The sequence below is a fragment of the Chlamydomonas reinhardtii genome, chromosome 9 (genome assembly GCF_000002595.2).
Source record: "Chlamydomonas reinhardtii strain CC-503 cw92 mt+ chromosome 9, whole genome shotgun sequence".
Classification (NCBI taxonomy): domain Eukaryota; kingdom Viridiplantae; phylum Chlorophyta; class Chlorophyceae; order Chlamydomonadales; family Chlamydomonadaceae; genus Chlamydomonas; species Chlamydomonas reinhardtii.
In genome coordinates, this window is record NC_057012.1 from 7,050,483 (window position 1) to 7,077,778 (window position 27,296).

The window sequence follows — 27,296 nt, forward strand, 5'->3', positions numbered from 1 at the left end:
AGCCCACACACGCTCGCCAGTGGACTGTCTCTGTCCAAGTGTCCAGCCGACCGGGGGCATCCCGGGCGAGGGGCGGCATCCGAGGCTCTCTTGCACTCGCTGCGTTCCCGCACGAAGCAACAATGCGCTTGGTCCACGCCTAGGACAGGCGACAACCGGAACGGCGCAAGAGGGCTAGCACTAAACAGACCGCCGGTCCGACAGCCGGGGAGATGACAGCTCCTCACGTCACGGACCGGTGTGATTCCAATCCCCGTGCAGCTCCTGGATCGTAAGGTGTCGCAACCGCCCCTGAAGAAGTTCTTCTCACGCACCGCATGCGCTCAGCTACGCATGTACATACATGTTCTTGGCAACGTGACCTGTACGGCACCTCTCACACACCCTCACTCGCGGGGCGCTTTCAATCGGACAACTACCGTACGCATGGCAGGTGTGACAGCACCATTTGCGCGGCCTGATCCCCCGTCCGCTCCCCCAGTTCCATTCCGTTCCGAGCCACTGCATCCATTGCAGACCGCTGCTGACCCCTCGTACATGCCGCGCGCGCCTCCGCCTACTTGGGCGGTGACGCGGACACGTGTGTTGCGGCCACCACAAACTCCTGCACGCGCGTGGGGTACGGGTGTGGGCGCGTCGGGTGCCGGGGCGCGGGGGCGGCGTGGCGTGTGGTGCGTGGCGTGGAGCACGTGTTGGCGTCCTACCATATCGGCATTAGCAAACCCAGCCCAATGACATCACGGTACGTGTGCAGTGTGCGTAACACGGCACTGCGGCATGCACTTCCACACACCGGTGCTTCTGCTCTGCCGCTGCAAACTGTTTGCCGCTTGCTTGGGGTATGGGCGTCGGCTGCACCCTACGGGACCTCGCCAACCTGCCTAAACCCTGTCCCATCGCACACACACGGCAGGGTTGGTGCAACAACTAGCTAGGCCACATCAGCAACGCCACGTCGCCACCAGCCCACCACACCTGCGGGTCTCGGGAGTCGGCCGGGTGCAGCACACGTGCGGCCACGTGGTAGCCACCGGGCGTGTCAGTCTCCACCTGAGGCGGTTGGCGGTTGGGGGTTGGGGTGGCGTGGAGGAGAAGGCAGTGAAGGAAAAGGCAATGGAGGATGGGAGGGTGGTGGTGGGAGGCGGTTGTGAACAGTGGGAGGCGAAGTGTGCACATGGGAGTCACGGGGGTTGGCGTGTGTATGTGGGAGTGCGGATCCAGGTGGTCGGTGTGCGTTTGGGTTGTGGGTGTGAGCATGGATTGCATCTCCCTCCATTGCCATACCCATCCCCCCACCCACACACACACCTCCATCACATCATCCTCCAGCACGCCTGTGCCCATGCCGCCGCCGCCGCCGCCGCCACCACCGCCACGAGTGCCCGCCGCCACCGCCCCAGCGCCGCCCATGGCCGCGGCTTGCAGGGAACTCACTGGACGTTCAGTCATACAGCGGGGCAGCCGTAAGGACAGCCGTAAGTACAGCCGTAAGGACACCGGAAGGAGCAGTCGAAGCAAGCATGCACCTGGAAAGGCCCAGGCCACTCGCCCTGCCATCACCCCTGCCCTGCCCTGCCCCGCCACTCGCCCCGCCGCCTCACCTCCCGGCTGCCTGGGCGAGTGGTGCCAGTGGCCGGCCGCCAGGTCGGACATGGGGATATCGGCGCCGCTGCGTGTGTGTGTACGGCATGTGTGTGTACGTGTGTGTATGTATGTGTGTGTACGTGTGTGTGTGTTGTGCGTGCACGGTACAATTTGACTTAGAGCACAAGGAGCAAGGGAACAATTGGACCACATGGACCGGGGCCGGCGGAAGTCATTGAGTTGGGAATCTCGGCAACAGAGTGAAGAGACGCGCCGTGCAAACATTCGTCCTGCATGAGCGAATGACGCGCGTCCACTATTGCCGTAATGGTTCTCAAACAAAACAGCGCTCATTCCTTCCATGACTCCTAGCACCCCCACCACCCCACACCACATGCCAGCGCTCCTACCCACCCACCAGTACAACACGTGTCGCCCGCCCGACACGAACCCTGCCTCCGGCGTCTCCCCGTGCAGCGGCCACGACCGCGTGAGCGGCACGTCCACCCCGCCGCCGCCGCCGCCGCCGCCGCCGCCGCCGCCGCCGCCGCCGCCGCCGCCGCCGCCGCCGCCGCCGCCGCCGCCGCCGTGGCGACCCCTGTCGCCACGGCCTGCGGCCGCCGCCTGCGCCGCCCTCGCCGCCGCCACTCCAAACACGCTGCTGCTGTGACTGCCGCCGCCGCCCGTGTCGGCGCCGCCACCTGCGCCGCCCGTGTCGGCGCCGCCGGCAGCAGCGCCACTGGCAGTAGCTGCCTCCGGAGGCGCAGGGTGGCGGTGGCTGTCATGGCGGTGGCTGTCGTGGCGGTGGCTGTCGTGGTGGCGGCTGTCGTGGTGGCGGCTGTCGTGGTGGCGGCTGTACGGCAGCGGTACGTCGGTGCTGCCCGCCAAGTAGCCGTACGGCGGCAGTTGGTCCCGCGGCAGTACGTCACCGCCGCCGTAGTACGGCATGCGGTGGCCCATGGCGCCAGTGGGCGCGCCGCGGCGGTGGTCGTCGTGTGAGCTGTGTGGGGGGTTGGTTTGGTCGGGTGGGTCAGGGTGGGTGGTCATTTTGGTAGCGCGGATCAGCACGCTGCACAACTGAGGGCGAAACGGCGAAGCCGAGGGTGCAGGAGGTTAATCGGTCACTTTGGGCGTGCGGGTGAAAGCACGGAACGAAGGGCAGTAAACACAATCCACACGCCCCCCTCCCTACGCGTGTCCCACGGGTCAAAGCTGCCCCCTTCACCCCGCCCTCCCCCCTTTCCTCCCTCCCTCTCTGCATCCCTCCCTCCCAGAGCCGCACCGGCTACGCCACGGAAGTGACGCATCCACGCCGCCGCCGCCGCCCGTCACTGCCGCCTCCGGCTTTGCCGCCGCCGCTGCCGCCGCCCGCGCCGGTGCCCCGCCCCGCTGTCCCTGGTCCCGGCCCTGCCGCTCCACTCCCGCCCCCCCTCCCGCTCCCGCTCCTCCTCCAACTCCTCTTCCTCCGACCAGGAGCCTCTTCGCCTGCGCTTCCGCCTCGCGCTCGCTCGCCGCCGCGGCTCCGAGCGCCCCCGAAGCAGCGCTGAAAGCAGCAGTAGGCTTCAGCTCCCCCACTGCTCGCGGGTCTGCGAATGTGGGCCTCAGCCGCTGAAGCACGTCGTCCTCACTGTCTCCCTCCACCGCCTGATACTGCTGATCGATACTGCTGCCGCCGGCCGCATCCCAGGCGTCAGCGGTGGCTGCTGGGGTCTGGGGGCCGACCGCAACCAAATAGCCTGGTTCATCCTCGCCCTGCATTTTCCCTCTCTGGTTGCGGGGTCGATTGTCTTGTTAGCTGTCAGGTGCTCAGGGTTAGCGAAGGCTGTGGTTTTGGTTGATACAGGTTGGGTCGGAAGCCGCAGCCGCCGGAATGATGGTCTTACGCCCCGCAGCGCTCTCTCCCATCAGCCCCGTCGTCCCTTCGCAAGGCCAAGCTGCCGATTCTACAAGGCCACGCCGCACTCCGCTCGCACTTCTTTGCACGCACCGCTCCCGTACTCCACACCCTGACACAACCCCACGCGGCTCCACTCTGCCATTCATCACTGCGCCCTCCGCCCTCAGCAGCACCTCACTCCTCCTCCCTCTCCTCCTCCTCCTCCTCCTCCTCCTCCTCCTCTTCCTCTTCCTCTTGTCCCCCCTTATCCCACAAGTCCCTCAATCCAACTCCATAGCCAACTCGCGATTCAGCCGCGGCCGCAGCACCGCCGTGGGCGCCGCCGCCGCCGCCACAGGCTGCTGCTGCACCTGCTGCTTCGCCGCCGCTACTGACTCCGCCGCCGCCGCCGCCCCGCCCTGGGCTACTGTCCCCGTCAGCTGCGATCGAGACGAGGGTTCAGCGGCCGCGGCCGCGGCGGCTGCAGCCGCCTCCGCCGCCTCCTGCTGCTCCTGCTCCTCCTGCTGCTGCCTGGCATGCAGCTCCCGCCACTTGCGCTCGTTCTCGGTGAGCTCCCGCCCGGAGGAGGCGCCCGCAGCGGCTGCTGCTGCTGCGGGGTCGCCGCCGGAGCCAGCCGCCGGCCCCCCGTCCTCCTTATCCTCCTCCTCCTCCTCCTCCGAGGCTGCTGCTGGTGCCGGTGCCGCTCCTGACGACGCCGCGGCGGCTGTGTGTGGTGACTTCACGCCCGCCCCCGCCCCTGCCTCTGACTTGGCATGCGCCGCCTCCTGATCCCGACCCATCACATCCGCCACCTCCACCTCCACCTCCGCCTTCACCTCCGCTGCCTCCTCACTTCCACCCAACTCCTGAATAAGCGCCAACCCCGCCCTCGCGGCCGCCGCCGCGCCCGGCGGCGGCGCCGGCGGGGGTACGACAGGAAGTGTGACCTCCAGCACCTTCCGGGCCTTGTCGAACTTGGCTCGGCCCTTGGCGTCATCCACCCCGTACGGCAGTTGTACGGACAGCCGGTACCTACAGTGTCGGACACACAAATGCATGACGAGCGGGATTCGGTTGGTTGGCGGTCACAAACTGCTGCACCCTGACTGGACCCCACGGTTGTAAACCACCCACCCGACACAGCCACCTCCCACCACCAAAGTCATTGTGACCATGCCTCGGGGGCTAGCAATCCCCCTTCCCCTCCTCGTCTCTCCTTTGCCTCCTCCCCCTAACTCCCTTCCCCAACAACCTCCCTTTCCCTTTCCCTTCCCCTTCCCCTCCCCCTAACCACTCCCTCCTCCTCCTCCTCCTCCTCCTCCTCCTCCTCCTCCTCCTCCTCCGCCTCCTATTCCTCCTTCCCCTTCCCTTCCCTTCCCTTCCCTTCCCTTCCCTTCCCTTCCCCTCCCCTCCTCCTGCCCCTAACCCCCTCCTCCTCCTCCTCCCCCTAGCCCCCTCCTCCTTCCTCCCCACTGCCCCACCTGTTCGGCACCGTGAGCGCCAGGCAGCGCGCCCCCACGTCCAAATCCACGGCGGCGGCGGAGGAGACGTCGGGCAGCGTCACCCGCACCACCAACTCCTGAGGGGGGGGGTGGTGGGGCGGCGGGAGGTGGTGGTGGTGGTGGGGCGGTGGGGGATTGTGTGAAGGGATGAGGAGGGGTGGTGGGTGAGGGATGATGTGGGATGAGGTGAAGTGACCCGCGTGCGGTACCACACGGTGTGGTGAGTTTCCGAGGTGAGGTGGGGTGAGGCGTGGCAAGGCACGTGACGCACCGTGGCACGCAAGCGGACGCGTCGCAGGGCCCAACCGCTGCGGCCGACGTCAACCTCCCTTCCCTGCCGTGCTCCCAACCTCCGTCCGTGCCCTCCCTCGATCCCTCCCTCTCCCCCCGCCTAACACACACAAATGCACACATGCACATACACACAAACACACACACACACAATCACACACACACACATATACACACACACGCACACACGCGCACATCCTCACCTTGGGCACGCGGCCCCCCGCCGCCAGCCCCTTGCCCGCGTCCCCCCAGGCCTCCCCCAGGTCGGCCTCGCCGCGGTGCAGCAGCCCCCACTCGGGCGTCACGGCGCCGTCCGGGTGCCGGTAGCCGGGCCGCGCCGGGTCCTGCGCGCGTGTGCGTGTGTGTCTCAGAGAGCACGAGACAGGGGACACGCATGCGTACGTGTGTGTGAGTGTGCGCGGGGCCGGGTGTAGGTGATAGTAGGTGTCAATGGACCGGTGTCTGTGGGTGCGTTATGGAGGATAAAGGACATGCGTGTGTGTATGCGGCCAATCCATGGCAGAGTCCGCTAGCCTCCGCCGTTTGTACACCCACCGTGATCGTAGCTTCCTGCTTAGCCACCGCTCCCGCCGCCTCCGTGCCGCCCGCCTTCCTCGACTTGTCAAAAGAGAACGTGCTGCGGCTGCTGCTCCCAGCCCCACCCTCAGCAGCACCCGCAGCAGCAGCGGCTGTCGCCGCCGCCCCCGCCGCAGCCGGCGGCGCGGTCTTGGCTCCCGGAAGGTCCGGCACACCCGGCACGTCGGGGCGCGGCCGCACGCGGCCGCCGGCGCCCTCGCCCGCCGCCCCCGCCGCGGCGGCGGCGCTGGTGCGAATGCACTGCACGGGCGGCTCCGCGGCGCCCTCCGTGCCCTTGTACCTGTGTAGGATGGGGATGGGGAGGTGGTGGGTGGCGGTGTGCGTGTGTGTGTGTGTGTGTGTGTGCGTGTGTGTGTGTGTGTGTGTGTGTGTGTGTGTGTGTGTGTGTGTGCGTGTGTGTGTGTGTCTGGTGGGCAGGTGTGGGTGGGGTGTGGGTGGGATGTGGGTGGGCGAGTGAAGCGGTGGCGAGGCCGGGGGATACGAGCTAAGCAGCATTTTGGACAGCCTTGCCAGCTCAGGCGCGCACGTTTCACTCGTCCCCCACACCGTCCTCATGGGTCACAGTCACAGCTCCTCTCCCTCCGCCCTCTGTGGCTGTTTGTGGACCTCCTCTCACCCCACCCCACCCCACGGCCCAACGCCGCCGCACTACGTCCCATGCGCCTCAGCCCCCTCCAGCCCCCTTGCACCCAGGCCTGCCTCACCCTCGCCCGTTCCCCGCCCGTTCACCCCCTCGCCCTCAAGCGCCCGCCCCAAGCTGCCACACCCCCACCTGCAGTTCAGCCGCTTCCAGGCCCGCACCAGCCTGCAGCGCCCCACCTGCTCCACATGGTCCAGAGCCTGTTGGGGGGGGGGAGGGGAGGAGGGGGCAGCGGGAGGAGGGGGGAGGATGGGGGAGGAGGCAGGGGGAGGAGACAGGGGGAGACAGGGGGAGGATGGGGCAGGAGGCAGGGGGAGGAGGCAGTAGGAGGAGGCAAGGGGAGGAGGCAGGAGGCAGCGGGAGGGGGCAGGGAGGATGGGGGAGAGAGCAAGAAGGGGGAGAAAGGGAGGGGGAGGTGGGTGGGTTGTATGCCTAAGCCTTATGATTGTGTCCCATCATCATTCAAAAGGGGAGGGCAGCTGAGTGGCAGGTTGCAACCTCCAACCATGCAAACCCAGACCTGCGCGCTTGTCCCCTCCCCTCCCCGCCCCCCGCCTGTCCCCCTCCCCCGGCCCCTCACCGTGTCCGCTAGTGTGGCCAGCCCGGCTGCATTGCCCGCCGCGAACGTCCACGAGTCAGGGTGGACCACGAAGTCGTACACGGCGGCAGGGGCACCTGTGTGCGTGTACGTGTGTGTGTGTGTACGTGTGTGCGTGCGTGTGTACGCGTATGTGTGTGTACGTGTGTGTGTGTGTACGTGTGTGCGTGCGTGTGTACGCGTATGTGTGTGTACGTGTGTGCGTGCGTGTGTACGCGTGTGTGTGTGTGTGTGTGTGTGTGCGTGTGTGTGTGTGTGTGTGTGTGTGTGTGTGTGTGTGTGTGTGTGTGTGTGTGTGCGTTAGGAAACCAAGTGCGTTAGACAGCACAAGGCCGTGTGCGTGTGCCATGGCGCGTGTCTCTCACCTACATCCCTGCAGACCCCGCCCCGGCCCTTCCACAGCCGCCTGCGGGATTCCCCCACCCTCCCTCCCTCCCTTCCAATACCTCCCTCCCAATCCCTCCCTCCCTCCCTCCCTTCCTCCCTCCTTAGCCACTACCAAGTGTATTTATTCTCCCTCCCTCCCAATCCCTCCCTCCCTGTCCCTTCCAATCCCTCCCTCCCTCCCTGTCCCTCCCAATCCCTCCCAGTCCCTCCCAATCCCTCCCAATCCCTCCCTCCCGCCCCCTCCCTCCCAATCCCTCCCAATCCCTCCCAATCCCTCCCAATCGCTCCCAGTCCCTCCCCCTCCCTCCCGCCATCCCCCCGCCTCCCCCCCCCTCCCCCTCCCTCTCCCCCGCTCGTCTCCCCCAGCGCGCACCCTGCTTGTCGGCGCCCTGCCGCACTGGCCCCAGGCTGAGCGGGATGGTCAGCTTGGGCCGCAGACGCCCCGTGGCCGGGTCCTGGGCGTCAGTCAGGCTGTAGCGCTCCAACTGCGAGTGAGGGCGTGTGTGTGTGTGAGTGTGTTTAAGAGCACAAGGAAAAATAGCGCAAAGACAGTGTATGCGATGCAGCAAAGCGACGGTTTGTGTGATTGTGTGTGTATGTGTGTGTGTGATGGTGTGTGATTGTATGAGGAAGGAAGCACAAACAGTACGAGCAGAAGCAGCAGGAGCGGGAGTGGCAGGTTTGGTTGGGAATGGGGGCGGCTGCGACCGCCCCGCCACCACGCAGCCGCCCCAGCACACAGTGGACTCTAACGATATACTCATCCAACCCAACCCATTCGTCTCACCCGCCCGCCTCCCAGCCCCCGCCGCCCAGCCCTCACCTTGTCACAGGTGCAGATGTTGATAAACACCTTCTGACCCACAGGCAGCGCCCCCTGCTTCCCCGGCCCCTCCGGCTTCCCAGCCCCCGCGGCCTGCTGCTGCTGCTCCTTCTCCTGCTTCTCCTGCTCCTGCTGCTGCTTCTTGCTCGCCGAGGAGGAGACCACCTTGGTTTTGATGACGGCCCCGGCGGGGTCGGGCACGATCAGCTGCGTGCCGGCGCCGTACACGTCCTCCGCCCGGCCCTGCTGCTCGATCTGGCGGAGGTAGGCGTCCGTCTCCGCCTTAACCTGGTTGGGGGGGCGGGAGAGGGGTTGCAAGGGGGTGGTCGGGTGGGCGGGCATGCTGGGGGCGAGTCCAGGAAGGAAGGCGCGAGGTGGGGGCACAGGCATGCGGACGGCACGTGACTGTGGGCTCACCTTGGGGTCCGAGACCTCCTTGGCGTACTCCTCAAACAGCTTTATGAACTCCGGGTCCTTAAATGCCTTTTCGAACTTGGTCATCTCCTGCAGCAGTTAAGGGATGACGAAGGAGGGTGCTTCACGAGCGAGCAGGAGCGGCAGGGCGAGGAGGGCTGTGGCGCGGGCCGCGGGCGCGTGCAGAGGCAGGAACGCCGAATCGGTGTCTAGGTCCGGGACCCTTGGCCCTCTCTCAAAGCCGCAAGGCGATGTATCTCACATCGCTCGTGAGGTTGAGCTCCTTCAGGCTCTTCTCCAGAGTGTCGTTCTCCTCCTTGCCCGGCATCTTTAGTTGACTGCTGACAAACGCAGTGGCTTCGAGGTAATCGGCTGTATAGTAGCAGCTCTTGACGCAACAGAGCTTCCTTGTAGTTGTGAAACTAATGAGCAAGTCTTTGTTAAGGAGCTTCGGTCACCGATTCTCTCGGGCGCGGTTCCGATCGCGCTGCACAATGCTGACACAAGCTCAAAAATATACAGCAATCAATAAGAAATCCGTCACAACTGGTCATCACGGGACATGTGTGCATGGGGCGTGGAAAGTTCCAAACCCGACACATCCGAGGCCCGTCACACCCGCCCCGAATTCCCCGGATTTTCCTATCTCTCTACCCTCGCAACTTCTAGTTATCGCTGTCGTATGAGAGCTCCCCTCCCAAAAACATACGCCTCAACTAGTTGACTCGAACCGCCCACATGCGTGCTATAAACCCGAGTTGGCATGCGTGAACACCAGGTTTTGCTTGGCGGTTAGGAACTATAACCAGCAATTAAACAGCTCAAGGAGTTGTGGAACGCGGCTTCTTTGTCCGGGTGTCGGAGATGGCGTCTGCGGCAGTCGGCATGCCGTCGCGACTTCCAACGGCAGCGGCGGCCTTTCTTCTAGCCGTGACATGCTTGCTGTTATTGGGCGTAGCAAGTGCTGATACAGCCTCACCAAGCGACGCATCGGACATTAAGGCAAGGCCGAACAGGCCGCGCAAGGTCATCTTCGACCACGATGGTGTGTGAAGGGCGGCTGGGCCTTGCCTGTGGGGCGGGGAACATCTTCAAACGGGTCTGGGTCAAGGTTTGTAATCTGTTACTGGCATCTTGACAGCAGGCTCACGACTCACAGCGCACCAAGGACGTGAGGAAGGGGAGACATATGTTCGTTGTGCCTTTGTGAACCCGACCCCCATCCCGCAACATACCCCTCACAGGCGGCATCGACGACTACGTTACACTGCTGCTACTGCTATCCTGTCCGGAGCGTGTGCGTGTCATCGGCATCACCATCCTTGACGCCGACTGTCGCGCCGAGCTAGCCTGGAACACCACCCTCAAGCTGCTGCACACGCTGGGGCACGAGCACGTACCCGTGGCCGTGTCTTCCCTACCCGCCGTCAACCCCTTCCCCGACCCCTGGCGCAACAGCGTGCTGTCAGTTGACGTACTGCCGCACATCAACGACCTTACGCAGGTGTCCAGACGGGGGTGCCCGCGGGAGGGGGGCGATGGTATCACCGGTCCCAGTACGAAGCATGGGATGCTAGGACGGCCTTGATGGTCAAGGAGGTACCGAAGTTTGTTGCGCGCTTGCGCGGCGGTACTGTGGGGACGGCGGGCGGGGAGGGAACGGGTGGGAAGCGGTAGCCGTTAAAGGAGCACGGAGGGGTTAAAGCACAAATGGAAGCCCAACACGTGAGGAAGGTGGGTGGAATGACGAAAGGTTATGCCGCGGTACCCCATCAAGTTTCCATCCCCCCCCCGCCCCCCAACCAACCAACAGGAAGACCTGGCTCCGCTCCGGCTGTCAGTACCCGGCCAGGAGCTCATGGCGCAGCTGCTGCTGGGCACCTTCCAATCCGCCTCCGGATCCAGAGACAAATCCGGATCCAGATCCAATGGAACTGATGGAGGCGCCGCAGCTGTGGCCGACGACGACGATGATGGCGAGCCCATCACGGTTGTGGCCACCGGCCCGCTCAGCAATGTGGCGCACGTGTTGCGGAAGCACGGGCGGGCGGCGGCGGACCGCATCCGGGAGGTGTGGTGGATGGGCGGCGCCGTGTGGGTGGGCGGCAATGTGGCGTTCCCCGGACACGACGGCAGCGCGGAGTGGAACGCGTTCTGGTGAGATGGGTGGGGATGGGGTGTGTGTGTGGGGAGGGGGGAGAATGGCACGGGAGCAGTGAGTGGATTGGGGGTGGGGGTGGGGGAGGATGGCGCGGCAAGATAGGTGGGGAGCGGGGAGCGGGTGCGCGGGTGGGCGGGTGGAGTGTAATGTCCACGTGTGTGCTGTGCTGGGGAGTGTTGTGTTATGTTATTTTGTGTTGTGTTGTGTGTGCGTCGCTGTGTCTTGAGTCTTGCTACCCCCATCCAAGCAAGCAGATTGCATTGGTTACAAGAGGGACTTGCTGACGCGAGTCACGAGCGACATCTGCTCTGGACCTCAGGGACGTGCCACCTGCATCGCCGACGACCTACTCTAGTAGTAGGCTTGCTCTCGTAAGAGCTCCATTTTACCTCCGGTTCTGCTCCTAACATCGAGTGCTAGGACCCTGCTCAATCACCCGACCAACCAGAACTACTCGATTTTTAGGAGTCCGCAGCAAACCTTCCGGACTGAATTCAGTCAAATCAACTAAGGCCTAAACGCAAGCAGGCAGCGGGTTGACCGAACCTCGCACCCCCACACGCCCTCACCCCCCACACACCGCCACCTGCCCGCAGGGACCCCGCTGCAGTGGGCGAGGTGTGGGGCTGGCCCTCCGTGCCGCTGGTGGTGGTGCCGCTGGACGCAACAAACGCAGTGCCCGTCACCCCCGACCTCATCTACAGGTGTGTGTGCGGGTGGTGGGGCGGGGTGGGGGTGGGGTGGAGGCGGCAGATCCGGTTGTTGCGTAGGCTGTAGCACTGGGCCGTGCTGGGCTGGGTGGGGCTGTAGCGGATGCGGTGGTGGGGACAGTGACTGTGGCGCGGCACACAGCCCGGCGGTGGGCACCGCATTGGTTGCGTCCAGGCGCTGACTGGCGGCCACCAGCTACATACCCAGCCCCCCAGCCGCCAGCCCATTGTGTCGCCATGCCAGGTGACTGCCCCCAACACACCACACCGGCCTCCCGGGGCCACCCGGGACCGTGCCACACCGTTGCCACACCGTAACCCTACACGTGTTACCGACCTTTTCGGCCCACCAACAAACAGGTTCGGGCGCCAGTCGCGCTACCGCTACTCGGTCCTGGCCGGCACGGTCTGGTCGCGTGTGGTCACGTGGGTGTACGACAGACCAGACGAGCCGTACTACGCCTGGGACACCCTCACAGCCGCATGCGGTGTGTGTGTGTGTGTGTGTGTGTGTGTGTCCGGGTGTGTGCGTGTGTGTGTGTGTCCGGATGTGTGTGTGTGTGTGTGTGTGTGTGTGTGTGTGTGTGTGTGTGTGTGTGTGTGTGTGTGTGTGTGTGTGTGTGTGTGTGTGTGTGTGTGTGTGTGCGGCCCTACTTGGGCGTGGAGCATGGGTTGGGCGTGGAGCATGGGTGGGGCATGCATGGGGCATGGGTATCGCTTCGTTCTTCGTTTCTTGCGCCCTTCGCAACACACGTGCACATGCCCATTTCTGTTACGGCATCCGTTCGCAACTTTACACACATGCGCAAACACGCCACTGACGCTCCTGCAGCCCTCATCCTCCGCCGCCTCGCTGTTGCACGCCCATTGCCCTAATGCCCTGTACGGCACCGCAGTACTGCAGCCCGACCTGTGTGACAAGCTGTACGACGTACAGTCGTACGTTGTGGTGGCGGGCGCCAGCCAGGGCCGTACGGTACCGCTGGCGCCGTCGCCGGAGGCGGCGGCGGCGGCGGCTGGTGGTGGCGAAAAGGGCTCTTGCGTGGCGGCGGCTCCTGATGTGGAGACGGGCATGGCGGGGAGGACTGGGGTGAAGGACGGGGAGGAGGGCGTGCAGAGCGCGGTGGAGGCGGCGCGGATGCTGGCGGAGGTGACCGGAGCTGGTGCGGCGGAGGCGACAACAGGCGGGCAGCGTCCAGGACAACAACAGGGGGAGCAGCAGCAGCGGTCTGGCAGTCGGGGCGTAACGGTGGTGAGACACGTGGATGCAGAGGATTTCTACACGTTTGTGCTCAACGCACTACGCCTATGAGTTTACCGTATGTTTGTGACTTTATGCCTTGTGCGGTAACAGCATGGCCGCGGCTTTGCGGTTTGAAGTGTAGGGCCGTAGGGGTTGGGTGGTGTGTGTGGGGGGGGGGCCTGGGGTGGGTGGGTGGGGGTGGGGGTCACACCACCACAGTGGATCGTACCTGGTGCCCTTGCCACAAGCCGGCAAGCCCGGTAAGAGGACCCGCGAAGTGCATGGAGACTTGGAGTATTGTGTATAAGCTCGGTCACGGTCTCACAGACTAGGTTCAGGCATGTAGCGGGGCGTGTGCCAATGTCCTGCTGCTGCCTACTGCAGTTGACGCAGTGGAGCAGAGTGGAGCTGAGTGGAGGGTCATTTCTGGCGTGAGCGGTGAGCCATTCAACAGCCCCAAGAAATTCATAGCACTGGCTAATGTTATAATGTAGCTAACTATGGAGATGAGTCATAATCTGTATGCCTATCGAGGTGCCTTTGCAATACGAGGGCTACGTTACAAGTGCCGCGGAGTGCCCTTGTGCCTGAGTATGATGAGTTGTGCATGTGGGGCGTGTTACCGTGCGCAAGCAGGAATGCAGGATTGGCTACACGGATACTTGCAGCAGCAGGGCATCAGGGTGCTGTATCCTGTGTGTAGGTAGGCGGTTTTGGCCGTGGGGAACGGCGTGCGGGAGTGCTGCGAAAGTGCGACACCCAGACCTGAGTCTGAAGCAAGGCTGTTGACTCACCAGGACAGTAAAGTATGCCTCGCACATTTGGCTTCTATTTATATTTTGCACATGTTGCAGCCGGGTGGAGTCCTCCGCGGCGAAACCGGAAGCACATGGACCGGTCCCCCCGATCCGACGGCAGATTTGCTCGAGAGTAAGCTTTGACTCGTTCATTCACGTGTCATGTTTTCGCTGCAATCTGTCGACGTCCTGTAATGATATACTGCACGGAGACAGCATTAATATCATGATAATCTTGTCTTCAAGGACCCTTGACACGAGTCCTCGCTTGATAGACACAACATAGAGTCACACAAGTCGCCCTTAAATGCATTCTCTGATCAGACAGCTTGGGACTTGCTTCTCTGGGAAGCCCGGTCCAAAAGAACACGATTTTCGGGAAGGACATGAAGACAGCGCTGGACCGTCACCTGCGCCGCTGAATGAGCAGCCGGGCCTCCATCCCGGTGATAGCCAGGCAGAGCAACCCGCTGCAGACCATGTGAGAACTGCTGTTTCTTGGCGATGGTGATGGCGGTTGGCACACGCGACTGGTTAGTAACCCACCGCACACGTTCTTAGAGTCGTGCGCACGATCGCAACTTCTTGCATATCGGTCACCTTGCAATCGGCAGGCGCCTGCAGCGGGGAAACTAGTTTTGAGCTGACGACGACATCCGAATCGCCCCTGACTTCTTGCCCCCGCCGTGCGCTTCACCTTCGTCATAGTTCATGGCGGCTCTGATGGTCGACGCTGCGAGCGCGGGAGCCGAGGCTGGTGAATCAGGTAATCACCTGATAACCTTAGCTCGAATGCACCGGCCTTCGAAACCGTGTCAGCTGACTCAGTTGCGGCGGTGAGTTGTCTGCTGGACGGGCGGTTGGGTTTCGTGATGACGTCCAGCCTACCTCACACACGAAGACGGCGAGGGACCAGCCTAGCCTGACTAGTCCTTAACTGTCCCAGGCATTGAGCGCTTCGATATCTGACACTATGCCGGCTGCACGCGCCGTGCCGAAGTGCAGGCAGCGGCGCGTGAGCGCATCGCCCTAGGGCCACGAACGAACCAACCAACCACGAACCAACTCACGAACGAACCAACCACAAGCGTAGAGGCCACCCACCGCCCCCGGGCCCACCCATCGCTTCAGCTCCCCGCGCTCCGCATTAAACGGGCGACCGCCGCTGCACGCACGCACGCACGAACGCACGCTCGCACGCACGAACGTGAACATGCACATTCTCTGTTTTCCTTTGATTTCATGCAACCAACGCCCAACCCCCACAGCAGGTGATGACTGGCTGACCAGCGCCTCGCTACACCTCAACACGGCCGCGGCCCTGCTGGGCGCCGTCTCCTGCCGCCTGTACATCCACATCGGCAGCAGCAGCAGTAGCAGCGGCGGCAGCAGGACCAGCGGCGGCAACCGCTGCTGGTGTGACAGGGGCGACGGCAGTAGCAGGGACACCTGTGATGATGGCTGTAGCAGGATAGGCAGCGGCAGCTGCAGCAGCCGCAGCGGCCAGCAGCAGGATACGGAACACCGGCCGTCGGGGACACCAGGGCGCGGCGGGGAGCGGCGGCAGAGCCAGGCCTTAGTCATGCTGCTTCAGAGCCAGCCGCTGCTGCCCTCTGGTGCGGCGGACACCGCTGCTCGCACGGGCGCAGCAGCACAGGCCGCCGCCGCCGCCACCGTCGTTTGGGAACCGCCGCCGCTGGCTTCGCCAGCCGCTGCCGCCGGCTGTGACGCTGCTTGCAGCTGCATCGCGGCCGATGGTTCCGCCATTGCCACTGCCCCTAACCCTACCACCATTGGAGGCGGCGGCTGCGTCCGGTTCACTGCCGCCGCTGCTGCACCCGCTGAAGACGCTGCGGCTGCAGACGCCGGGACGGCTGCGCTGCAGGCGTTGCTGCTCCGCCATAGGCAGGAGCGTCACCAGCACCAGCAGCAGCACCAACAGCAGCGGCGCGGCGCGGCCGACCATCCCCTTGATGCCGCTGCCGCAGCAGCAGCAGCGACCGCCGCCACCGCCACCGCCGCGTCCGCGACCGCCTCTTCAATCCCGGCGGCCGCGGCGCCGCAGCAGTCAAAAACAGCAGCGGCAGCAGTCGTCTTTGCCTGCTCCGAACCGTCGCAGTCATCATCATTACCATCCTCGCGCTCGCGCCCGCTGGCTACAGCCGCCGCCGCCGCCGCCGCCGTCCCGCTGCTGCGCGGCGGCCAGCTGGTGGGTGCGGTGCTGGTGCTGACCTGCTGCGGCAGTAGCAGTAGCACCTGCGGCAGCAGTAGCCGCATCGGCGCTGTCCCCGGCACACGCAATTGCGCCATAGTGTCGCTGCCGCCGCCGGCCCAAGCCAAGCTGCTGCTACAGCCACAGCAGCAGCTGCTACCGCTACAGCCGCCGCCACCGCATCAGCAGCAGCATCAGCAGCAGCTGCTGGCGGCGCTGCGGGCGGCCGAGCCGCAACTCCGTTCCTTAGGCCAGGCCGTGTCACTGGCCCTGGCGCCACACCTTTCCGAGCTACGGCACCTGGCGGCGGCCGTACGGCCAATGTACGACAGCAGCACCACCACTGGCGGCGGCGGTACGGCTGTTGCTGGCGGCGTCGGCGGTGGTAGCGGTGCTCGCGGGGACAGCGGCGCCGCCACGACGCTGGGTAGCTTGACTTCCGCGGCGGCGGCGGCGCTGTCCGAGCACGTGCGGCGGCGGTTCCTGCTGCAGTCCACGGTGCGGGTTGCGATTGCGTACGGCAGCGGCGGCGGCTGTGCTGGCGGCTGTGTTGGCGGCGGGTGGTGTCCTAGCTCGCCTAGCTGCCAGTCGGCACCAGCTACAGCCTACTTGCTGAGCCACGTGGTGACAGTGGGTGACGGCAGTAGCAATTGCAGTAGCAGTAGCACTCCCGCCACGCCGCCGCCACCGCTGCCGAGGGTCGTGGAGGCAGCAGTAGCAGCGGCGGCAGGGTCAGCAGTAACAGGGGAGTGGCGGGCGGTGCCGCGGCACAACACGTCCACACCCATGGCCACGCCCACGGCCGCCGTGACCGCCGGGTGCCAAAATTGGGGATTCGCCAAGCCCCCACAAGCGGCTGGGACCCGGCAGCAGCAGCAGCAGCAGCAGCCGCAGGCGGCAGTAGCCGTTGCGACCACCCTACATCACAGCAGCGGCAGAAGCAGAGCCGCCACTGCCACGGCCGCCGGCGCCGCCGCTAATGTAGACGCCCCAGTGCTGGTCGCTCGTCCTTTCCAGTTGTCGTACAGCCTCCTCATGCGCTTACTCATGCAGCAGCAGCAAGCCACCTCAGCCGCGGCGTTGGTGCTGGGACCACAGGCAGCAGCAGGGATGTACGGCAGCATTGCTGATGGAGGCGTGTACGGCAGCACGTGCAGTGGCGACGGCGGCGGCGGCGGCGGCGGGCTGGGTGTGGAGGACTGTGCGGCGCTGCTCCAGGACGTGTCACAGCCCAGTCGTGACGTGTGCCTCATCATGGCGGCTGCGGCGGCGGCAGCGGCGGCGGCGGCGGCGGCGGCCGCGGATGAGTCAGCGGCGGCGGTTGGTGACGGCGCCGTCGGCGGCGATGACGCTGTTGGGGAGTACGCCAGGGCCACGGCCGCCGCCAGCACCTCGCCCGAGAGTGGCGGTGTGCAGTCGCTGGTGCTGGTGGGTGTCCGCTTCGGCAACCTGCTGCCGCCGCTGCCGCTGCCGCCGCTGCCGCCGCCGCTGCCGCTGACTCTGAAGGCAGCGACTCCGGCTCTGGCTCCGGCTCCGGCCGTGACTCTGGCGTTCTACGTGTGCTTCAGCCACCGGCTGCCTGCTGCCCTGGTGGCGGGTGTGCGGCGGGGCTGCCAGACCCTTTTGGACCAGGTGCGTGTGTGTGTGTGTGTGTGTGTGTGTGTGTGTGTGTGTGTGTGTGTGTGTGTGTGTGTGTGTGTGTGTGTGTGTGTGTGTGTGTGCGTGCGTGTGTGTGTGTGTGTGGCTGTGTGCGTATGAGCAGCAGGCGCATTGCCTGGATAAGTGTTGCCGTGGTGAGTCAGCAGGCACACGGGCCCATGCATTATTGTGCTCGTGCGCAGGTGCTGGCGCCGGCACTGGCGGCGGCGCTGCGGCAACAGCCCGGCGGCGGCTCCGGCGGTGGCGGTGGCGGCGGCACCGCGGCTGCTGCTGAGCTGGCGGCTATGCGTGACGGCGTGCCCGGCACCTTTGCCATCCAGTATCAAACAACGACGACATCGGCTGTAGCAGCAGCACCCGCAAGTGCAGCAGCATTGGCTGTAGCAACGGCCGCTGTACCAGCAGGAGCAGCAGTAGCAGCAGCGGCTGTAGCAGCCCCGCCTGCCGCCACCACCACCTGCAGTCTCCTGGTGGTTGGGGACCTGGCGCGGGAGACCGACGGCGCCCGGGCACACCTCAACACACTCGTGTCTAGTGTGCAGCACAGCATCGCAGCCGCCGCCGCCGCCGCCTCGTCGGCGGCAGTAGCAGTAGCAGTAGCAGCGGCACCGACAGTAGCAGATGTACCAGCGGCGGCGGCGGGAATGACGGTGGCTGCTGCTGCGGAGGCGGGGGTGGAGGAGCAACACCACACACTCCAGCACCTGCGGCTGCAACCGCGACAGGTGCTACTGCCTCCGTGCATTTGGCCCGCGTCCCTCGCAAACATGACAGCTCCGGAGTCCGTAGAGCCGCCGTCGCTATGCCTGCTTGCGCCGTTGTCAGAGGCCGCCACCCCCGGTGGCGGCGGCGGCGGCTGGCTCGCTGCTGGCGCAAGTGTCGCCAGCAGTTGGCTAGCTGCCCCCACCGCCGCCGCCGCCGCTGGCAGCGCAGCTTCAGCCAGCTTCCCACCTTCCGCTGACGCTCTGTTGCACCCTGGCAGCGGTCACGGTCACGGTTACGGTTCAGCGGCGGCGGCGGCGGCGGCGGCGGCGGCGGCGGCGGCGGCGGCGGCTGGGGCGGCGGCCGAGACCGCGCTGGTGGTGGCGGCGGCGGGCGACGTGGCAGCCCTGCAGCTGGTGTCTAAGCTGGGGGAGGGCGGCGGAGGGCAGGTGTTTTTGGGCCGCATGGGAGCGAGAGGACTGCGGGTCGCGGTGAAGGTCATGGTGAGCATGTGTGGAAGTGTTTCTGTGTCGGTGCAATTGTGTGGGTATAAGATGGGTAAAGTTCGGTGTCTTGTTGTACGCGCGCACGTGCGCAGCAGTGCCAATGCGGTTTACGTTTAGCAGCTCTGTCGCTCGTGTCTAAAGTTTGTTTGTGACAGCTTTAACACCATTGCACATGCGCAGGAGCTTCCCGAGAGTTTCAATGCCATGGGGCTCATCGAATTCGACCCTCGCGCGGCTGTAGCAGCCATGATGGCCGCCTCGCCCGCTGCTACAGCCGCCGCAGCGGCGGCTGCTACAGCCGTTGGCGCTTTCGGCGGCGCCGCGAGCCCTGGTGGCGGCAGCAGCGGCGGTGGTGGCGGCGGCGCCAGCTCGGGCCCGGCCGTAGCGCAGCAGAGGGTGCATGAGGCCATGGTGGCGGCGGCGGCGGCCGTGGTGGCGACCGATGCAGTGGCGGCGGCTTCGGCGGCGGTAGCGGCGGGCGCGCCGCCGCAAGGGGGTTACGGCGTGGAGGCTGCAGATGTGGAAGCTGCGGCGGCGGTGGGTCGGGCGCTGGTGGCTGCAGAAGCGGCGCGGCAGCAGATGCGGGCGCGGCGGCAGCTACTGCGCAGTGCCACTGAGTTGGCAATGCTGGTGCGTGCATGCTCGCTTGTCTGAGCCCTGGCTGCCTCGGCTGCCTTTGACGTTGATTGCTTGTAGCAAGTCAAAAAGGGAGGGTTGTGCGATGCTGTGTCTGTTCTTGCTCCTACGGTTGGTTATGCTATACTTAGGCCCCTCTCCCTCCCTCATTGTCCACTTTGGTGCCCCGCACAACAGAACGTAATCAGCCATCCGCACATCATCCAGGTCCGTGCACGAGCTAGGGTTTTAAGTTGCTGTGCTCGCCCTCAGCCTACTTACAATGCCCCGTACACAACACGGTATACACACACTTGCACATACAGGTTCACGGTATCTACTCCAACGTCGTTCTCGAGCGCATCCCCGAAGGCGGCGGTTGCAGCTTCAGCGCTGGCGCAAGCGGCAGCAACAACAGCAGTAGCAGCACCAGCTGCGGCTACAGGCTACGGCCCCGGCGTCTGGCGCCTCCTGACCGAGATCAGGCTCTCACAGTATTGAAGTACGGCGTAGATCGGGAATCTGGATCCAATCCGGACAGCGGCAACGGCGCTGGCGTGTCCTGCTGGGCCCAGCCTGGCGGCGGAAGCAGCGGCGGCGGCCGCGGCGGCGGTTTTGGTGGCGGCGTGGCTGCTTATTACGGCGGCTTGTTTGGCGGCGGCAACCGTAGTGGTGGAGACGGAGCTGAAGGTGACTTTTGGATGGGACAAAGCGATGGTGGGTGTGCGGACCATGTGTATGTGTATGTGTGTATATGTTTGTGTGTGCTTGTGTGTATGTGTGTGTGTGTGTGTTTTGTGTGTATCTCGGACGCCCGGGGGGGTACAGGGAGTCCAGGAGGTGCCCCTACCTACCTGGCTGTGTGCGTGCATTCGTGTGCGTGCGTGCATTCATGTGCGTGCGTGCGTGCATTCGTGTGCGTGCGTGCATTCATGTGCGTGCGTGCGTGCATTCGTGTGCGTGCGTGCATTCATGTGCGTGCGTGCGTGCATTCGTGTGCGTGCGTGCATTCATGTGCGTGCGTGCGTGCATTCGTGTGCGTGCGTGCATTCGTGCGTGTGCGTGCGTGCATTCGTGTGCGTGCGTGCGTGCATTCGTGTGCGTGCGTGCATTCGTGTGCGTGCGTGCATTCGTGCGCGTGCGTGCATTCGTGTGCGTGCATGGGTGCATTCGTGTGCGTGCGTGCATTCGTGTGCGTGCATGCGTGCATTCGTGCGTGTGTGCATGCGTGCATTCGTGTGCGTGCGTGCATTCATGTGCGTGCATGCGTGCATTCGTGTGCATGCGTGCGTGCGTGCGTGCGTGCATTCGTGCGCGTGCGTGCATTCGTGCGTGCATTCGTGCGTGCATTCGTGTGCATGCGTGCGTGCGTGCGTGCGTGCATTCGTGTGCGTGCGTGCATTCGTGCGTGTGCGTGCGTGCATTCGTGTGCGTGCGTGCGTGCATTCGTGTGCGTGCGTGCATTCGTGTGCGTGCATGCGTGCATTCGTGCGTGTGTGCATGCGTGCATTCGTGTGCGTGCGTGCATTCATGTGCGTGCATGCGTGCATTCGTGTGCATGCGTGCATTCGTGTGCATGCGTGCATTCGTGTGCGTGCGTGCATTCGTGCGTGTGTGCGTGTGTCCGTGCGTGCGTGTGTGCACGCGCATCACCGACCGCCGGCGCCGGCACTGGCGCCCGCCCCTGCATCCGTTTCCGCCGCCCATGCGCCCACAGTAACAACAACACAGCCCACCCATCCACTCACCTGCTGCATCCTCCCACACGCAGGCCTTGCTGCTACCTCAGGCCTTGCTGCTGCTGCTGCTGACGACGACGAGGACGAGGACGACGCGGAGGTGCCTGTGTGCTGCGCCGTGGCCATGACCCACTGCGAGGGCGGATCGCTGGCGGCGGCGCTGCGGAGCGGCAGGGCGCTACAGGGTGGGGGGTTGGTGATGATGGCGCCGGCTGGTGGTGGTGGTGCTGCTGCCAGTTGTGCTGCTGATGGTGGCGGTGGTGGGGGTGGTGGTGGCGGTGGTGACAGCACGGCTGAGGAGGAGGAGGCGCGTCATGCGGCGCTGGTGCTAAGCAACATGAGGGTAGGTGGGCTGCTGCATCGCACAGCACAGCACAGCACAGCATAGCATAGCATATCGTAGCGTAGTCAAGCCGGCGTGTCGGCGCGACGCTCTCCTGCTCCCCTGCTGGCCCCTGCTCTCATCCCAAGCGTGTGTCTGCCTTCCCCTCACCCGCCGGTCCACTGCTCCCCGCGCCCCCATCACCGCCGCGAAGTCTTGGCCCACTCCCACCACCACCGCAATGCCAACCGCCACGCCACCACCACAACCAACATCGCAAGCACCACCCACCCTACCCGCCCCCTACCCCATTTCCTTAGCTAATCATGAATGTAATCCCACCCCCCACCCCGCACACCCCATTCCGAACGCCCCACACCCCCACAGTCGCTGTGTCTGACGCTGCTGGAAGTGGCGCTGGCGCTGAGGTACCTGCACGGCCGCAACATAGCGCACCGAGACGTAAAGGTGCGTGCGTGCGTGTATGTGCGTGCGTAATTGTGTGTTAATTTGTCTTGTGTTAGCATCAACGGTTTGCCCCGCCGGTCCTAACCCTCCTCCTCCTCTGCCCCGCCTTCCCCGCCTCCTCCTTGCCTCGTCCCCTACCCCTGTCCTCTCCTCTCCCTCCTCCCTCCCTCCCCTCCCGACAGCCCGCCAACATCCTGCTTCAGGCCGTGCCGCCCACTCCCACCGACCCTCGCGGATTCACAGCCAAACTGGCGGACTTTGGTGCGTGCGGGCTAGCAACATGTTGTTAGCCGACACATTGGTCACTGCGCCTGCGGGCTGGGGCTGGGGCTGGGGCTGGGGCTGGGGCAGTGGGGCTGGGGCTGGGGCTGGGGCTGGGGCTGGGGCTGGGGCTGGGGCTGGGGCTGGGGCTGGGGCTGGGGCTAGGGCTGGGGCTGGGAGCCATGCGCTACCCAAGCACGGTACTGCAAACAGATGCTGCTGGAGCTAACCCCTAGAACGCATACCGCACCAGCCACTGGTTCCAACCACCCGCGTCGAACCCCATGCCCAACCCACCGCTACCACCACCGCCACCAACAGGACTCGCCACCGTCCTGGACCGACAACAGCCGGCGCCCGCGCGTGCGTCCCACCTGCTGCGCACCCCGCCGGCACCCCTGCCTCCCCACACGCCGCCGCCACGGGCCCTCATCATGACCGCGCCGGCAGCAATGGTCGCGGCGGCCGCCGCCGCCGCCGCCGCCAGTGGTGGCGGTCGTGGTGTTGGAGGCGGCGCCGCCGCCGACGCCGCTAGTGGTGGCTATGGCGCCGCAACCACCAGCGGTGGTCGTGCTGGCGGTGCCGCTAGCGCCGCCAGTGGCGGCGGCGGCGGCGGCGGCGGCGGCGGCGGCGGCGGCGGCGGCGGCGGCGGGCGCACGCCACTCGCCCTTGTACAAGCGGCAGCCGGCGGCCAGTGGGGCCTCACTGCCGGTGGCCAACACAGCCCGGCTGCAGCTGCTCCTGCTACTGCCATCGCGACTCCGCCTGTAGCTCCGGCTGCGGCTGTGGCAGCTGCTACTGCCGCTAGCAGCTTTAGCTACGGCAACAGGGCCGCTGAGGGTGGTGGCGAGGTGGCGGCGGCGGCGGCGGCGGCGGCCAGGAGGGCGGTGCCGGTGATGGAGCACTACGCCATACTGGACTCTGCTTGCGGCACGTGCGTGAGCCCGTGTTGGTGTGTGTGTATGTGTGTGTACGCCCTAATCTCCCTGCCTCCATTGTGCGTTCCTGCCACACACACACGTACACACACACTCACACACGCACTCGCTGTCTTCACAGGCCCGACCACATGTCTCCCGAGGTCTGCCGCGGTGCGGGTGAGCGCCGGTAGTGCTAGCGCCGGTGGTCAGGTGCCGGTGGTCAGGTGCTGGTGCGTGAATGCATGGATGGGGGCGCAAGGAGGTGCAACGCTTTGCAGAAGCGGGTATCTGACGCGCACGGCGGTGACACCGCTTCACCACACACACAAGCCACATTATGCGACTTGGCCGCGCTCGCATGCCTGCGTGCGCTTCACCCAATCATCAATGCACGTGCTGAGGCAGGCCCCGCCACCACTGCCACTGCCACTGCATCGCAGGCTCCACAATCACCGCAGCAGTTGACGTGGTGAGTGGGCGGGTGAGGGTCCAGGGCCGCTGGGCTGGCTGGCTTGTCTGGTGCTAGCTTGCGTGTGTGTGCAGGAGTGGACATAAACACAACACACAAGACAATGCATACACACACCTGTGCAGTACTCGTTCGGCATCGTGATGCTGGAGGCGGTGACACGCGGGCGGCGGCCGTACGGCGCCGTACACCCGGACCGCATCCCCCGCCTCGTGCTGGCGGGCGCCCGCCCGGTCTTCCCCGCATGGGCGCCGCCGCCGTACAGGTGTGTGTGTGTGTGTGTTTGTGTGTGTGTTTGTGTGTGTGTGTGTGCGTGCGTGTGTGTGTGTGTGTGTGTGTGTGTGTGCGTGTGTGCGTGTGTGCGTGTGTGTGCGTGTGTGTGTGTGTGCGTGTGTGTGCGTGTGTGTGTGTGTGTGTGTGTGTGCGTGTGTGTGTGTGTGTGTGTGTGCGTGTGTGTGTGTGTGTGTGTGTGTGCGTGTGTGTGTGTGTGTGTGTGTGTGTGCGTGTGTGTGTGTGTGTGTGCGTGTGTGTGTGTGCGTGTGTGTGTGTGTGTGTGTGTGTGTGTGTGTGCGTGTGTGTGTGTGTGTGTGTGCGTGTGTGTGTGTGTGTGTGTGTGTGTGCGTGTGTGTGTGTGTGTGTGTGTGCGTGTGTGTGTGTGTGTGTGTGCGTGTGTGTGTGTGTGTGTGTGTGTGCGTGTGTGTGTGCGTGTGTGTGCGTGTGTGTGCGTGTGTGTGTGTGTGTGTGTGCGTGTGTGTGTGTGTGTGTGTGTGTGTGTGTGCGTGTGTGTGTGTGTGTGTGCGTGTGTGTGTGTGTGTGTGTGTGTGTGTGTGTGTGTGTGTGTGTGTGTGTGTGTGTGTGTGTGTGTGCGTGTGTGTGTGTGTGTGTGTGCGTGTGTGTGTGTGTGTGTGTGACAACGGTTTACAGTTGTTTATCAGATCACGTGATCGTGTATCCGGACAACCCGTAGTTGCTAGTGCCAGGGGCGCATTAGCACCTTGTTTGTCGCGCATGGGTCTGGCAGTACATGTGTGTGTGTGTGCGTGTGTGTGTGTGTGTGTGTGCGTGTGTGTGTGTGTGTGTGCGTGTGTGTGTGTGTGTGTGTGTGTGCGTGTGTGTGTGCGTGTGTGTGTGTGTGTGTGTGTGCGTGTGTGTGAGTGTGTGTGTGTGTGTGTGCATGTTAGTGTGCGTTTATGCGTGTGTTCTCCAGAACACATTTACGTGCTTGTATGTTTCTCCTGATGTTTCCGTGCGTGCAGACACACGCTCGCACACAATCCAACACAACCATATACACACACACGCACAGGGCTCTGGCTGAGGCGTGCCTGGCCGCGGACCCGGGCCGCCGCCCCACCGCCGCCCTCTTGGTGGCGGCGCTGCGGCAGCAGCTGGCGGCGGCGGCAGCTAGCTAGCTAGCTAGCTAGCTGGACAGCCTAGCTGCTGCAGGTGTTGTTGGTGCAGGCTGCTGGTGCTGCTGGTGCTGCTGGTGCTACGGCTAGCGGGTAGTCTGGTGCTGCGGTGCTGCTTGTGGGCGCCGCTGCTTGCCGCGGAGGAGGGCTCAGCGGCAGCTGATGGCATTACTTTTGCGTGATGTTTGAAATCCAGCGTTTTCCTGCGCACTGCTGGGCTGGTGAGCTGCTGCTGTGTGGCGCTACGCGGTGCGCACATGATGACGCAGCAGCCGCGGTTGCACCTGGCAGTGCAAATGTGCGTTAATAAAGAAGGGAAAGGCACGTACGGTACACGTGTATGTGTACATATGTATCTAGGGGCTACATGCCACAAACCGATGTGAGAGCCCCATTTGTCGTCCCATGGCAGAAGGGGCGTGTGTTTATTATGCCCATGCGAGGACTTTCATGAGTCATGACTCTTATCAAAGCTCGCATGCAATGTGTCTCCGCAAATGTGGGCTTCTTCACTGCGCGCGTAAGCTTGGGTTGAATACCAATGTCTCTCCATGATTGTGATGATGTATCATTTGTGGGCCCTGTTGAATATTACTGCAATGGTGCAGGGCACATGGGTAACGCCATGTGGGTAGCATGCGGGAAGGCAGTGGGTCCCGCTGTGTCTTGTCCATTGTGCAAGTCTTGCAATCGCCATTTGGTTTGAGGCATATTAACGCACGGCTACACACCTCCGTACGTCACTGCACGCACGGAACCGCCGTGGCATGTGCATGCCACGGGGGTTGTTTCCGCCGACAGCCCGATCCACACATGAGTCTCTTTATGTTGCTGCACACATGAGTTTCTTTATGCTGCTGCTGCTCCCTGTTTATGAGAGCCACCTCGGCTCGAGATCGTCGTGGCGGCGGCGTGGGGGACACCGGTCTGCAAGGAAGGGGGATTGCCGCACGGGAAGGAAAGCCCCCATGACTAGCTAGCTAGGTATTTCACTTGTCACCACTCTGGGAAATATGCAAAGCTTGTGAGTTCTAATGCTGCACCTACAATGTGTCGTACGGCATGTGCAGTGTGTTGCGCACGTGGCTGTGGCTGTGGCTGAGGGTGCGTGTGGGCGTGGGTGTTGCAAATGTAGCAGACGCGTTGTCTGGGTTGTTGAATGCAGGGGCGACTGAACGGCGCAGCAGGCAGGCCGTGGGTGCGGTGGGTGTGATTGTGGGTGTGGGTGTGGGTGTGGGTAGGTCTGGGCGCTGTATCTGGGTGTCAGAGATACTCGTTCCCTCTATCTGCGGGCCGCATGCATTGCAACACATACGCAACAACTGTCGCCTGGCGAGCAAATTATTTCAGAGATGCATGTAAATGGGAATGATGGGTGATCGCACGGGCTTCCACGCCGCGTCGGCCCTAGCGTATGGGCAATGCTTGTACTGCAGAGGTGCACTCGCAAGGCATTGATTTCGACAACCGATTGTTATCAAACCATACCTGTTATCTTTACTAAAACTTGTACGGCAGTACTTGCCTGCTGGAGATTGGTGGAGAGCAAAAGGCCGTGTGTGCGCGCGCGTCTGCGCGTGAGTGTGCGCTAGCTTGTATATATACGCGACCTTACAGGAGCCGAGGGACGGGTATGTGAATGTACACGTGCGCGTGCGTGTGAAGTGTGCGTATGTGTGTAAGGAGGGGGGTGGGAGCGGGTAATAAACAAGACGGGGGCGTCAGTCATCAGCATGGGTGGACGCACGCACCTACCGATCGTGACAAGCCCCATTGCGGTGTGATGGTGCTTGTGTTGCTGTCTGTTGCTGTTGCGCAGTACCGTCACTACCGTTATAACCATAGTGCCCGTGTAGGACCGAATGACGATCTGTGTGGGGTGTGGAGTCTGTGCGTGGGTCCTGCTGCGCCGGTGCTCATCACCCAGCAATTCTCTTCAGGTCTGACTCAAGGTTGCATCTTTTGACATGGTGGAGTGTGTGTAAACAATGACTCATTGACTCCACATCTTGATCACTCTCCAGTTTTCCACCAGGTATGGCACATCGGCACCCCTGCCCAGCGGTGCTCAGCTCAGGGCGGGGCCGTGTCAGGTGGCCCGGGCGGCGGCGTGCTGCCTTTGCCCCCGGCTGCGAGAGGGGTACAGTCGCGGAGCTCTGGCGCTCTGCGCCCGAGTCCCAGCAAGCCTGTCAAGAGTCAGCGCTCCTGGTGTTCTCCTGGGAGATCCACGAACTGCGTTTGCACGTCGACACTCGAGTGGGGGTTCCGCTTGGAACTCGCAGCGGCCGCGGTGGGGAGCCCACAGGCGGGCCCGCCGTCAGACCTGGTCAGTCCGGTCAGTCCTGGCCACGGCGGCTCTGTCCACACAGCCCCACAGCTAGCAAATTCATG

General features: G+C 64.2%; 4 protein-coding genes across 7 annotated transcripts; 2 read left to right on the forward strand and 2 right to left on the reverse strand.

Annotated features, from left to right (window-relative positions):
- Positions 1-17: 17 nt before the first annotated feature.
- Positions 18-2,703, reverse strand: CHLRE_09g411400v5 (uncharacterized protein). The gene is made up of 5 exons (XM_043066270.1): positions 2,003-2,703; positions 1,602-1,669; positions 1,309-1,433; positions 976-1,050; positions 18-604 (listed from the first exon to the last, which is right to left on the reverse strand). Exons 1-5 carry the CDS (start codon positions 2,629-2,631, stop codon positions 557-559), a joined length of 945 nt encoding a protein of 314 aa, XP_042921566.1. The 5' UTR covers positions 2,632-2,703; the 3' UTR covers positions 18-556.
- A 654-nt stretch (positions 2,704-3,357) lies between these two features.
- On the reverse strand, positions 3,358-9,233 carry CHLRE_09g411450v5 (uncharacterized protein). Its single transcript, XM_043066271.1, has 10 exons — positions 8,975-9,233; positions 8,716-8,802; positions 8,299-8,586; positions 7,849-7,960; positions 7,071-7,165; positions 6,623-6,690; positions 5,809-6,130; positions 5,457-5,597; positions 4,942-5,039; positions 3,358-4,492 (listed from the first exon to the last, which is right to left on the reverse strand). The coding sequence occupies exons 1-10, from the start codon at positions 9,038-9,040 to the stop codon at positions 3,742-3,744; spliced, it is 2,028 nt and encodes a 675-aa protein (XP_042921567.1). The 5' UTR covers positions 9,041-9,233; the 3' UTR covers positions 3,358-3,741.
- Positions 9,234-9,353: 120 nt separating this feature from the next.
- On the forward strand, positions 9,354-13,830 carry CHLRE_09g411500v5 (uncharacterized protein). 2 transcript variants are annotated; one of them, XM_043066272.1, is made up of 7 exons: positions 9,354-9,757; positions 9,957-10,216; positions 10,526-10,869; positions 11,101-11,244; positions 11,470-11,577; positions 11,944-12,071; positions 12,480-13,830. In XM_043066272.1, exons 1-7 carry the CDS (start codon positions 9,577-9,579, stop codon positions 12,893-12,895), a joined length of 1,581 nt encoding a protein of 526 aa, XP_042921569.1. In that variant the 5' UTR covers positions 9,354-9,576; the 3' UTR covers positions 12,896-13,830. The 2 variants fall into 2 exon arrangements, with proteins under 2 accessions (XP_042921569.1, XP_042921568.1); XM_043066273.1 differs by lacking the exon at positions 11,101-11,244.
- Positions 13,831-13,883: 53 nt separating this feature from the next.
- CHLRE_09g411525v5 (uncharacterized protein) lies at positions 13,884-26,902 on the forward strand. 3 transcript variants are annotated; one of them, XM_043066274.1, is made up of 15 exons: positions 13,884-14,104; positions 14,332-14,389; positions 14,892-17,467; positions 17,677-18,699; positions 18,883-19,332; positions 19,516-19,545; positions 19,644-20,034; positions 21,089-21,399; positions 21,766-21,846; positions 22,029-22,107; positions 22,429-23,041; positions 23,167-23,204; positions 23,468-23,496; positions 23,622-23,761; positions 24,803-26,902. In XM_043066274.1, the coding sequence occupies exons 2-15, from the start codon at positions 14,335-14,337 to the stop codon at positions 24,906-24,908; spliced, it is 5,922 nt and encodes a 1,973-aa protein (XP_042921572.1). In that variant the 5' UTR covers positions 13,884-14,104; positions 14,332-14,334; the 3' UTR covers positions 24,909-26,902. The 3 variants fall into 3 exon arrangements, with proteins under 3 accessions (XP_042921572.1, XP_042921570.1, XP_042921571.1); XM_043066276.1 differs by having other exon boundaries at positions 14,895-17,467; XM_043066275.1 differs by having other exon boundaries at positions 13,884-14,389.
- The last annotated feature ends 394 nt before the right edge of the window (positions 26,903-27,296 follow it).